The 13,167-nt window shown below is 58.1% G+C and overlaps 1 protein-coding gene across 2 annotated transcripts in view; it reads left to right on the top strand.

Annotated features, from left to right (window-relative positions):
• Positions 1-12,347, top strand: part of CYTH4 (cytohesin 4) — a 32,320-nt gene extending 19,973 nt beyond the window's left edge. Inside the window, exons 9-13 of one of the 2 annotated variants that reach the window (XM_085024526.1) lie at positions 6,048-6,159; positions 7,803-7,879; positions 8,248-8,319; positions 9,260-9,414; positions 10,359-12,347. In XM_085024526.1, the coding sequence (XP_084880652.1) occupies positions 6,048-6,159; positions 7,803-7,879; positions 8,248-8,319; positions 9,260-9,414; positions 10,359-10,431 (489 nt within the window). In that variant the 3' untranslated portion in view covers positions 10,432-12,347. 2 annotated transcript variants of the gene reach the window in all.
• Positions 12,348-13,167: the final 820 nt, after the last annotated feature.

The following is a 13,167-nucleotide window of genomic DNA, read 5'->3' as shown; positions in this document are numbered from 1 at the left end:
GCATTGCTGTGGCTGTGATTGGACCCCTAGCCTGGGAACTTCCATATGCTGTGGGTGCAGCCATAAAAAAAAAAAAAAAGAGGTCCAAGATAGATGCCCAGGAGGTTCCTCCCCCCACGCCACCCCACTAGACCCTGATCTTTGGAGAACTCTGGACATACACCTCTCACACCCTCCAGAAAGGGTGCCTCCTGCCTGCAGCTGTGGTCTGTTTCCTAGAATCTCAGATGCTTAGATTTTCAGGCGGTCAGAGCTGAAAATCCTCAAACTCTGTTCAGAGCCTGGACTCCTTCAGAGAGGAAGGAACACAGGCCAAACATCAGCTCAAGTGTCAAGCGGAGCCCAGGCCTCCCATCTCCGCCTCAAACAGCCCCCACCCAGCCACACTGCACCAGGCCCTGGGCCTGGCATGCGGCAGCCAGGGCTGAGTCAGCCCAAGTTCAGAGTCTGGCGGGAAGGTGATACATGTGTGAGTGACAACCCTGCATGATTCATGCTGTGCTGACCGTAGGAACGCAGAGGACACGAAGGTCCCTCTCCTGGGGGCAGGGGAAGGGTGCTATGGAAGACTCCATGAAGGAGGTGACTTTTGAACTGGGCCTTGAAGGTTGCATAGGAGTTTGCCCAGAAGCAAAGCAGAGAGAGAATATTCCAGGAGGAAATGGCCAAGCACCTGACCTGATTGGGAAAGGAAGGGGCACTTAGAATGGCCCACTGTGTATATATAGACAGTTGTGGGCACCAAGGCAGGGCCAGAGTGCCCAGGGCTTCTAATGGCAGCCTCAGGAATCTGCCAGCTTCCTACAGGCAAAGCGGAGCAGAGCTGTTCTAGAAATACAGGAGTGAGATCCAAAGCCTGGCTCAGCAAAAATGAACTGGCAATTCATTTCCAGGACTAGAGACGCCCCAGAGCTCAATAGAGCATCATTGCCTCAGGGTCAGAGCCCTGCAGGAGAGCAGAAAAGAGTGTGAAACCCACACTCAGAGTTGGCACCCGGTGCTGCACCTCCCAGCAGCAGAAGTCTGGGTGGTGGTAGGGAGCCTGGGTCTGGAGTGATTCTGGTGCCCCTCTTCCCTTGGTGTCTGAGAATAGCCACCCCCTTAGCCCAGCACCCTCCTTAGTCTCCAAAGGAGAAAGCGTATCATGGGGGGATGGGCACGACATAGAATGAGGGCTTGGGAGTAGGTTAGAGCTCAGGTCAAATTCCACCTCCCCATTTGCCTGCCTGGCCTGCCTGCCCAGTGACCTTGGTCATGACTCACCCTCTCCAAGCTCCTGTTCCCTCAACCAGGAGAGCAGGGATAATGACGCTTGCGTCACAGAGCGGCTGTGAGTAGTCATTTTTAAAAATGTAAAGGGCACAGCCCATGCCAGGAACATAGCACAAGCTCTAAATGGTGGCTTAGGTCGCTATTAAGAATAATTAATAGTAATTTTAAATCCCCAGCCCCCTGTAAAATGCCCGAACTGTGAAAGGCATTTGAAACCCGTAACTAATCTCACTGTGGTTCTCTGGGGCGGGAAGCAGGGCACACCTTGTCTGGCAGGTAATGAGTTAATGATATGCCAGCACCAGTCCCTTTGGATCTCCCAGGTGCCAGCTTTTTTGCTTCAGCCCCCAAAGGGCCTCCTTCAGCAGCTCCCTCCTTAGGTATTTTTCCCAATTCAAGCCTTTTGTTAATAACAAAGCTTCGCATTTGTATAGAGCTTGTAACTTTCTTCTCCTAGGGCTTTCGGGTCTATTATCTCCATTTAGCTTCAAACTCTGCCTGGGAGGTCTGGGAAGGGTTTATTATCCTCCTTGGCAGCCGAGAGAGGCGGGCACAGAGTGGGGGAAAGAGCCCAGCGTTGGAGTCACAGCCCCATCCAAGTGCTGGCTCGCCCATTGTCTAGTTGTGTGATATTAGGTAAGTGGCTTGACCTCTCTGAGCCCCCAGTTTACAGGATTGGGGTAGAAGCGTTAGGTATTTAGCACAGCACCTATGTCGTCGAGCTGGCTAATTAATCCCGAAGCTTCCCAGGGCACAAAGTGGATCCCACTGACCCAATCCTAGCTCTTAAAGGATATCACCCTTGCTTCCTCTCCAAGCCTCATCTTCCCCATGTTTAAAGCAAGGACTTGGCTTTAAGCACCTGCAGGTATTCAAAGTTTGCATCTTTGCAGAAGGAGTCTCCATGAAGCTACTCTAGCTTGGGTCTCGCCAAAGACTCGTGCTTAAGTGGCCTGATTGATGAGATTAAATTGACATAGATATGTCATCTAAAGACAGGTCACCCCGTGACCATGAGGGGGAGCATCTGAGAAAGGCTTCAGAGAGGTGCATGATGGGAGTGGGAGCTCAGACATGTAGGGCTGGCCTCACCCTGACTGTCGGAATGGGGATGGGGCAGGGTCTAGGGGACTAAGGTGCAGGATGTGGACTCAGAGTTCGGGGGATCAAATCCCAGCTCTGCCCTTATGGCTGTGTGCCCCTGAGTGTCAGCCTGTTGCTCCATCTGCAAATTGGGCTGATGATGCTCTGTTCTCCTGAGAAGCAGACTGTGTGCTTCAAGCGCCTGGTACCACCCAGACAGAGCCATGCAGGGAGGGAGCTAGGGTGGAGCGGGGGAAGAAAGAGAGAGGACAGAGGGAGGGCTCTCCAGCCTCTGGGGTCACAGGTGGAGAGTCCCTTATTAAAACCAGATGCAATGCTGGGTCTCCAACATTGAGATAATTTAATCACATACTCTATTTACTCATTTGCTCCATCTGGTTTAATAAGATGCCCAATTCAGGGCATCTTCTGCTGCAGGCAGCACTGGACCTCCTGGGTTCTTCTTGTCCAAGTGTCTCCATCAGAACTGAGCGTGTGCCGGGCCCATTAAGTGTTCTCATTAAGTCATTCTGACAACCTTGGGCAGTAGGTATCACTGCCAGTTGACAACAAAGGAAAGTGAGCTCCAATTGAGCTGGCCAGGGGCCTCAGTTTATGAGCAGTGGAGATTCAACCCCAGGAGTGTCTGACTCCAGAGCCCTTCTCTCTGCAGAGACCAGAAGGCAAGATTTGGGGACAGAGGTCTTGGCTGGGTTTCCCAGTTTCCAGTTGCTGCTTCTTCTTCTTCTTCTTCTTTTTTTTTTTTTTGTCTTTTTGCCTTTTCTGGGGCCGCCCCTGCAGCATGTGGAGATTCCCAGGCTAGGGGTCTAATCAGAGCTGTAGCCACCCACCTCCGCCAGAGCCACAGCAACGTGGGATCTGAGCCTCATTTGCAACCTACACCACAGCTCATGGCAACGCCAGATCCTTAACCCACTGAGCAAGGCCAGGGATCAAACCCGCAACCTCATGGTTCCTAGTCAGATTCGTTAACCACTGCGCCACAACGGGAACTCCTCCAGTTGCTTCTTGGCTGGAGGAAATCTCAACTCATGTTGTAGAAAAGATGGGGGATGAATAGTCGGCTTCAGGCTCAGCTAGATCCAGGCGCTCAGTGAGATCAGGGCTCAATCTGGTCTCTCCATCTCTGAGCAACCCCTCCCCCATGTCGGTTTCTCTCTTAAATTGGCTCTCCCCAAGGGCTTCTGTCTTGCTTAACAGTTTAAACTCGAGCCCCAGAATAAAGGCTTCATTGGCTGGCATAGGTCATAGGTCCCTCTCTGGACCAGGCACTGTGGCCAGTAGGATAAAATGCTCTGATTAGCCAGATGGGAGTCATTCCCTGTCTCCTGCAGCCTGGGGGTGGGGAAGGGGCAGTGAGTGTCCACCCTCCCCGCCAGCCCCCCCCCTCCCCCGCCCAGCAACCTGGGCAGAAAGTGGGGAGGAAGATTCCCCAGAGGAGAACTGAGGAGAACCGGAAGAAGGCTGGCAGAACCAAAGGCTGGCTGCCTGTTGTCTTTCTGATCACGTCTACCCAGCCCCAGGTGGGAGAAGACAGACTGGCCCAGTGGTTTGGTGGCGGAAGGTACAGGGGTTTTCTTACCGGGGGCAGGGGCACGGCGGGGGGGGGGGGGGGGGTGGCGGCTGGTGGTTTACAAAGTACAGGAAACGTGGGTGAACTGAGCAGGTTTCCTTGCGGGGGCGGCCTGTGAAGGCTGCAGGGCGCCTGCAGAAGCCGCCAGGGGGCTGCCTGTGGGTGTCGTGAAGGATGAGGCCCCCTCTGCCCCCTCTTGCCTGCCTCCTTGGGGCTTCAGAATATTTGTCTGGGCTGCCAGCTTTGCTGACAAGGCCCTGCCACCGCAGGCCTCAGTCAACCAGCCAGCGCCACCTGGGGATTCCCAGCGCCAGCCTGGGCCTGCGGGGGAGGGGCAGCGGGGCTTCCTGGCGGCCGAGGAGTGCAGGGGCTCCAGAGCAAAAGAGCCGTGCTCTTCCTCACCCGCCCCGTCACAGCCAGCTGAGACCGGGGACCCCCCGAGTCAACAGTGATAGAAACGTCCATCAAACCCAGGCAAAGCTGCCCTCGGCCCACGCCCTCCTCCCCGCTCTCTCACCCACCACCATCCCTAGGCTCCTAGATCAGAAAAGGCCTGTAAAAACCAGCGGCACCACTTCTAAAACGTTGGGAAATCAAACGGCAGTTATGAAAATTTTCCATTTAAAATTTCGAGGAAACCATCTGAACACACACACACCAACGCCGCGGAAGGAAATGATTACATTATCTCAACGACGGGGACCCAGCATTGCGTCTGGTTTTAATAAGCAGAAGAGACAATTTAGAATGTTTTTTCTATCCCCTTGGAAATCCGGGCAGGTTGTCCATAAAGTAGTACCCACGGGGTTTAAGGCAGGCGGGGGTTCCAAACAGACCGGTGATCTGTTACCAACATGTACGACTCTCCCACAGGGAGGTCACAGCCCTAACTTGCATACCTCCAGTGACAAGGAGCTCATTACCCTGCAAGGTTGCTCCTTCCATTTCAGCAGCTCTGTCTGCTAGGAAGTCCTCCATGGAGAAGTGAAATCTGCTTTCTGGAAAATTCTTCTCCCCCCCCACCCACCCCCGCAGGTCTCTGCCTAGGAGGGGGACCTATAAGAGCCATGAGTCACAGCTTGGGTGGCCAATCTCTCTGACTCCCTAGCAGCTCCTCTGCGTCCCCGCACCCAGGGTACAACTGGAAGTCTAGCTACAGCATCTAAGAGGAGACCCCCTCCCCCCATGGATGTTTCCCAGAGACCCCAGCCCTGGCTGCTGTGCCCCAGTGTGTGTGTGTGTGTGTGTACGTGCATAGGGGTACATGTGTGTGCATGTACACATCCCATCTGCGCTTCCTTGCCTCTAATACTCTCAGACACGGGGCTGATGGGCCCCAATTGACTGAACTGGGTGGTCAGGGTGAAGGCGGGGCTTCTCCTCCTCCTCCTCATCTACCCCTTTACTTGGGGGCAGGGTGAGGCTCTGACCCCGGTGGAACCCATTTACTCCCCCTAGAACCTCAGGGGTCCACCTTGGTCTGCTCATTTTTCAGATGAGGACGCAGCAGCTCAGAGAGGTCGAGGGAGCTGCCCAGGGTCACACAGCCATTGAGTGAGCAAGCCGAGATTTTTAAGCCAAGCAGCCTGACACCAGGCAGCTGCTCGAGTCCCACCACACGTTCTCCTGCCACTCGCTGGAATTCCAGTGGGAGGACGGGGCGGGGGCGAGGGTGGGGGGAACTGTCAGCCACTGTCAGTCAGCAAACAGTTGCCCACCTGCTTTAGGCCGGGCCCTGGGGAGCCTCTGGGGTTGTGACACGCAGGCCTGCCCTGGAGGAGTTCCCCACCTCTTTGGAGGGTCAACCTCAGGAAGGGGCAGCCGGGCATCGCCTCTCTGTGGGGCTGACCCCGTGGGCTCTGCTCTGCGGTACCACGAGGGGGAGGCAGGATGCAGAGGTGGGGGACAGAGAACACCGGTGGGCCTGGGGGCCCAGGGAGGGTTTCATCAGGAAGGCCAGGGACCCACAGGGCGCTAACAGGAGGGGAAAGAGTTTTCCCAGAGGGGCCGGGACCTGCCCAAAGCCACACAGGCCAGACGCAGGCCCTGGACTGGGAGGGATGTCACAGCAGCTCTTTCCCCCCTTCTCCCGCGGCAGAACCTCTTCGACAGCATCAAGAACGAGCCCTTCTCCATCCCCGAGGACGACGGCAATGACCTCACTCACACCTTCTTCAACCCCGACCGCGAGGGCTGGCTGCTTAAGCTGGGTGAGCTGCGCGCTCAGGCTACACGGCCGGACGCATGCACACACTTGACACACAGCCTCGGGGCGCGGGGTTGGGTCAGCCCCAGGTCTCCTGACGCCCCCCCCTGCACAGCTAGCTGTCTGGCTGCCCCATCCCTCCATCTGTCTGTCCTGGGGATGAGGGGACCCTGGGGGAGGGGAATGATGGGGAGAAAGCGGGGCCAAGAAGTTGACAGATTCAGAGATAAAGGCTTCCACCCCAGGCGTCTCTTCCTGAAGCCATTCTGAGGAAGCCCGGGCCCAGTGAGGTTAGGGCACCTGCCCAAGGGCGCACAGCCAGCCCATGGGGGGTTTTGGTGGGCAGACGGTTGGGTGTCCGAGGGAGCATGACAGGATGTGGCTCAGGAAGCCTCCCCTCGGTGTGAGTGGGGGGCAGGGAGGGCCTCCCCCTGCAGAAAGGAGCTGTGGTGGTTGCTGCAGCCAGGGCACTGCAGGGCTCAGCCGTCGGCCCCCGGCACCCCCAGCAGGGGCGGTCCAGCCAGGCCCAGTGGTCTTCCCGGGCAGCAGAGGACAGGACCCTCGTGGTGAGCAGGGGCCCCGGCCTGGAGGGCCCCTTCCAAACCCTCTGTCTCTCCAGGCTCACCTCCCAGCCTATCTCCCTGCAGACTGCAGCCTCTTTTCTTGCGCAGCTGACTCTTCTCAGTCCCGGGGCGTCTCTAACTCACAGACCCCAGCTTCTCCACTTGGGCCAGGGGTCAGGCTCCTCGGCCTCAGTCTCCATCGCTGTGAAATGGGAGCAATCATCCCTGGGAGGGTTATATGTGTAGGATAATGGCCAAGCACTTGGGCCCTGGGGCTGGGACACTAGGGTTCGAATCCCAGCTCTGCTGCAAGACCTTGAGCAGATGGCTTAGCCTCTCTGCCCCTCAGTCTCCTCATCTGTAATGTGGGTTTAATAATGGTCCCCTCTTCATAGGTGGTTATAGGGGTTGATCAGTGAATGTTGTTTTCATGCGGTTGTCATTGTGGCTCAGTGGTAACGAGCCCCATTCGTATCCATGAGGACACAGGTTCGATCCCTGGCCTCGCTCAGTGGGTGAAGGATCTGGCGTTGCCATGAGCTGTGGTGTAGGTCACAGATGCAACTCGGATCCTGCATTGCTGTGGCTGTGGTGTAGGCCAGCAGCTGCAGGTCCGATTCGACCCCTAGCCTGGGAACCTCTATATGCCAGTGGGTGCGGCCCCAAAAAGCAAAATAAATAAATAAATACATAAAAGTGAATATTGTTTTAAACTTCTAGAATGTTACCTGGCAAATGAAAGATGATGACAGGCTTGGCACAGTACCAGCCAGGGAGCAGGCCAAAGGATGAACGGAAGGGCGAGGGAAGCAGGAGGATGCAGGGGATGGCCAGCCTGCCCCAGGGCCTTATCAGGAAGGAACCTGGTGTCGGGCAGCTCAGGGGAAGCCTGGGGGTGGTGGGAGCCGCTCTGGTTTTTTCAGCAGGAAAGAGGGAAATTCAGAGACAGGTGTGACAGGCCAGGGGTCAGGGGACGCAGGTGGGGGCCCAGAGGAGAGCATCAGAGGCCCTGCTCCCCCGTGGAGGGAAGCACCAGTGGCCCAGGGCAGGGGACGCCTGACCGCCTGGCCACGGGCTCTTGCAGGAGGCCGCGTGAAGACGTGGAAACGGCGCTGGTTCATCCTGACTGACAGCTGCCTCTACTACTTCGAGTTCACCACCGTGAGCCTCTCCCCGCACCTCCCACAGCCCCTGCCCGAACCCTCAATAGCCAGTCCACCAAGAGCTTGGGGCCCCCTCCCGGTCATCCGGTCCTGCTCCACACCCATTCTGCAGAAGAGGAACACTGAGTCACGAAGAGGGGAAGGGGCTGGGCCAAGGTGCTCGGCAGAGCCAGAGCCAGGCCTCCTAACTCCCAGCCAGGGCTCTTCCCATGCTGCCCCCGCCCCCCGCCCCACCCCGCCAGGGCTGGACAGAGTCTGGGGAGAGGGACGCACTTCTCTTTGAGCCTTGGGGTCCCCCACATCCACTCCTGCCCTTGGCCTGGAGGCTCCACTTGCGATCCTGACCTTCCTCCCGTTTCCCTGCAGGACAAGGAGCCCCGAGGAATCATCCCCCTTGAGAACCTCTCAGTGCAGAAGGTGGACGACCCCAAGAAGCCGGTAGGTGTCAGGGTGGGGGCCTGAGGCCGCAGTGGCGGCTGCAAGAATTTACAAAACAGGGCAGGAGGAAGGGGCTGCTGGGCTTCGCTCCCCAGAGGCCCAGGCTGCGCCCATCACACCTTCTGGGTGGTTCCCGGCTGCCTCAGCCTCCATCCCGCGGCTGTGGACCCTGGGGACAGGTCAACGTCCTCAAGGGGGCTGGCCTCCGAGTTCCTGGTGTGGCTCAACAGGTTAAGGACCCAACGTTGCCTCTGTGAGGATGCGGGTTCGATCCCTGGCCTCGCTCAGTGGGTTAAGGATCAGGCATTGCCTGTGTAGGTCGCAGGTGAGGCTTGCATCCCACATTGCTGTGACTCTGGTGTAGGCTGGCAGCTATAGTTTCAATTGGACCCCTAGCCTGGGACTCTCCATATGCCATAGCTGTGGCCCTAAAATGAAAAGAAATAAGGGAATTCTCTGACGGTCTAACAGGCTGAGCCTCCTGCGTTTTCACTGCTGTAGCGCAGGTTCGATCCCTGGCCTAGGAACTTCCATATGCTGCGGGTGTGGCAAAAAGAAAGAAAGAAAGAAAAGAGATCAAAATATAAAAAAGAGGGCTTAGCCTCGCTGGCTCTCGAGCCTACCTCTGCCCCTGGCTCCGGGACCTTCAGTAAGTCTCTGCTCCTTTCTGAGCCTCAGTTTCCCCTTTGTCAACTGGGGATTTTAAGGAGAATCGTGTATTTAGGTAGAGCCTGGCGCCTAGGTCGTTCTCAATATGAGGAGCTGCACCTGAGGCCCCTTTGCCCCTCACAGGGAGGCCGGGGGTCGGGTGTGTCCTGCCACTGGTCCAAGTGCTGGTCCTGCCCGAGGGTCTGGGCCTCTCTGAGCCTCCGGGAGAGCCCGGGACAGCCGCCCTCTCCTCCCACCCGAGCCCTGCCCTCACCTGGCCACTTCCCCACAGTTCTGCCTGGAGCTCTACAACCCCAGCTGCCGGGGCCAGAAGATAAAGGCCTGCAAGACGGACGGCGACGGCAAAGTGGTGGAGGGCAAGCATGAGTCTTACCGGATCTCAGCCGCCAGCGCCGAGGAGCGGGACCAATGGATCCAGGCCATTCGGTAACGGCTGGCCGGGCTGGTGGGGCGGGGTCTCCCGTCACCCGCCAGAAGCCCCTGCTTCTCTCAGGGCCTGGCTTCCTTGTCTGTAAAGAGGACTAACTCCAGCATCTCCCTCCTGTTTCTGGGATGCAAATCCTTTCCCCCCGTATCCCGTGAGCACCTGTCGTGGGCCGGCACAGGGCCTGTGGAGGTGGTGGAGGATCATGGGAGATGTTGTGTAAAGCTCTTTGCCCAGCGCCTCTTAGCATCACGATCCAAAGTGGTCATGGAGGGAGTTCCCGTGGTGGCTCAGCAGGTTAAGAACTCGACTAGTATCCATGAGGATGTGGGTTCAATCCCTGGCCTTGCTCAGTGGGTTAAGGATCTGGCCTTGCTGTGGCTGTGGTGTAGGCCGACAGCTATAGCTCCGATTCAACCCCTAGCCTGAGAACTTCCACATGCTCTGAGTGTGCCCCTGAAAAGGAAAAAAATTAAGGGGGCCGAGGGCCATATCCCAGGGGCTTGTGGGGTCTTCTTCCTCAGGCCTTCCAGAAACCCTGTGAGCTGCCAGGCCAAACCCACTCTCCTCTCACCCCGATTTTACAGATAGGAGATGAGGACTGAGGCCCAGAGAGGGGAGGGTGCCGCCCAGGGTCCCGCAGCCAGTGAGGGCAGAGCCGGGACCCGCAAGCCAGAGCCTGAGTCCAGAGGCCTGTGGAGCAGCATTCGCAAAGCTCTCAGCTGTCAGCCGCAGCCCCTCTGGCCCCGTGGGACTCTGGGTTAGGCCAGCGAAGCCGAACCCTCCCTGGCTTGGTCCTCGTTGGGGTCATCTGGCCTTTTCCTCTGCAGCCAGGCAGGCCAAGCCCACCCTGAGAGACACGTGCCCCTACTTCCAGCCCTAGGAGGTAAGACCCCCCTCATCAGCTCGCCCAGCCCTGAAATCGTTCCACCTGCTCTCATTCCAGGGCCAGCATCACCCGTGTCCCCTTCTATGACCTGGTCTCTGCCCGGAAGAAGAAGATCGCCAGCAAGCAGTGAGCTTCCGGGGAAGTGATGCTCCGCCTCCTGGGAACCACGTGACCCGTGGTACCCAGAGACCCACCCCTCACCCCAGGGCCCCCTTTCCTGGCCCGCAGGCATCCTCCTTCTCCCCCCTTTACCTCCAGCTGACAGGAGGAGGGAGGCAGGGCTCAGGAGGCTGGGTGGGAACCCCTGAGATTCAGAGCCTGACCATGAGGCTGCGGGCCCGGGCACCCAGGAAAGGCCCCGGCCCTGCCAGGTCCACTGCAATACGAGGTAAGGAAAGCAGCCCAGAACCTGGCACCCTGTCCGCTCTCTGGGCCTCAGTTTCCTCTTCTGTCAAAGATCTCCTCGCCGTCTGATGTGCCTTCAGCCCTCAAAGCGGGAGGGGCCGGAGTGTGTCCTACCCTCCGCCACGGCGGTGCCACCTCCTTCCGCACAGGCGGTTTCTTGGCTGGCCCTCCCCCATCCTCAGCCGGGGCTTGGCCCTTCCCGCCCAAGGGACAGACATACACGTCTCAGACCCACAGAGATCATCTCTAGGAGACCCAGGAGCACTGGACTGGGAGCCCCGACCCTGCAGTCTTAATCCCAGCTCCGGCTCCAACTTGCTGTGTGCCCTCGGCCAAGTCACACTCCTTCTCTGGTTCCTGGGAAACCACGGTGTCTGGATGGAAATGTCTTGGTCCTTCTGGCTCTATGGCCCCCCCTTCAACATCCCACCTGTTGGCCAGAGTCCAGTGTGGGTCCCAGCAGGGGGTAAGCTAGCGACCACCCTCCTGCCAGACCACCTCCTCTGGGTAGACGACAGGACTGTTCTGGTCTCCCAGGGAGCTCCTGGCTGGACTATCTGGACTGGTTTCCCGAGCTGGAGGGGGCTCCGCATGGAAGGCTGCCGGGAGGCGGAGAGCAGAGCGGGCTCCGTCCTGAAGGATGTCCGTTGTAGAGAAGCGGCAGGTGGGCCTCCTCAAGAAAATAGCAGAGAGCATCCCAGACGGATGTCCTCAAGCAGAACTGGTGGTACAAACAAGAAGCCAAGAAGAGGGCTTTGTGAGCTGTGGTCCCCAGGAGGCCTGCCTGGAGGCAGCGGCCACGCCCGTGAGTGACACAGAAGCTTAAGGCAGAGTCTCAGCCACAGTCTCCCGCTGGACCACAGCCCAGGGCTCCGGTGGTGGCGGGCAGCTGCCCCAGCTGGGTCCCAGCATCCTGAGACCCTCTGCCGTAGCATCATCAGGAGGAGAGCTGACTTCCCAGCCCACAGGCAGGCAGCTCTGTCTCCAGGGAGGCTCCAGCCTGGAGGAGGATTCCACGAGCTTCTCACCCCGTTGCACAGGCCCTGGGGGAGCCCCTGGAGAGACGTTCCCTGGCAGGAAAGCAGGATATGGGGTTACCTCTGCCCCACTGGCAGCCTGCGTGGGTGAGCTGGAGCAAGGTGGATTCCCTGGGGAAGGGAGGCAACCTCTCCTTTCCTCCACCCACCCGTGCACATGCGCGCGCACGCACACACACACACACACACACACACTCACTGTGGAGTCAAGATAGAGCAGCTGCCTTGCAAGTGCTGAGACCCCTGTCTCTGGAGGTGTGCAAGCACCTGGTGATAATACTGCACTGAGGAGACTCTGGTTGGGCATCCGTGAGAGGAAGCCTGACAGGACATCTGCCATCTTCCTCAGACCCCATGTCAACCTGGGAGCTGAGTGCCACCTCCGTTGCCTCGTGTGGCCCCGAAGACGCAGCCAGGGGTCATAGGCGCTGAGGTCCTCTCCTGCCACTGGAGACTCTGGCTGTGGGATCTTAATCCTCTCCCTTCCGTCTCTGGTCCCCAGCTTCCTCCTCCTTCATGGAGAGGGGGTGGAATGAGGGATTTTCTGGGCATGAGTGGCTGTTCTGGGAAACACTCAGAATAGAGAATAAATCTCATGATTCAGCTCGCGAGTGGGGCTCTGTCTTCTCGGGGACCACATCTGCTGTCCTTGAACCCACCTCGGCCCTTCGCCTTCATCTCTTTCGCAGCTGGAGGGCAAGAGGGCCAGACAGGAAAGAGTGGGCCGTGGACCCTCATTTTCCGGGCAGTGAGGCTGCCACACTGGACAGATGCCCAGGGGCTGGATCTGCAACACGGGTTCCTCAGAGCAGGGGCTGACATGCACTGGTTCTGCCAAGGCCGAGGAAAAGCAAAAGAACTTCCCCAGGGGCAGCTGCTGTCTAAAGAGAGAAAGAATGCTGCTCGGGAGGTAGGTCATGAGCTCCCTGTCTGTAGAGGGATGCAAGTACAAACTGGCTTCAATGATCACGCGAGGTGTTACAGAGGGGCTTGAATTTGGTAATCTTGGGCCGCACCCGTGGCATGTGGAGGTTCCCAGGCTAGGGGTCTAATCGGAGCTGTAGCCACCAGCCTACGCCAGAGCCACAGCAACGTGGGATCCAAGCCGTGTCTGCGACCTACACCACAGCTCATGGCAACGCCAGATCCTTAACCCACTGAGTGAGGCCAGGAATCGAACCCGCAGCCTCATGGTTCCTAGTCGGATTCGTTAACCACTGAGCCATGACGGGAACTCAAAATCTGGTAATCTTCATTTCTTTGTACCGTCTACGGTATTTATTAAGTACCTACAGTGTTCCAGGCACCAGTGGAATAAGACAGAATCCCAGCCCCGCGGGGGGCTCCCATTCTGGTGGTCCCAAATGCGAGGACTTTAGGCAGCCCCCTCAGATGTGCAGGGCGGCGAAGTGGCCCCCACACTC

This window comes from Sus scrofa, chromosome 5 (genome assembly GCF_054392235.1).
Source record: "Sus scrofa isolate SSC_HxYL_T2T_F1_AM1 chromosome 5, Sscrofa_HxYL_maternal_Yorkshire_Landrace_v2.0, whole genome shotgun sequence".
Taxonomy (NCBI): domain Eukaryota; kingdom Metazoa; phylum Chordata; class Mammalia; order Artiodactyla; family Suidae; genus Sus; species Sus scrofa.
Note: the sequence above shows the minus strand (reverse complement) of the source record. Positions and strands in the feature narration are given on the sequence as shown.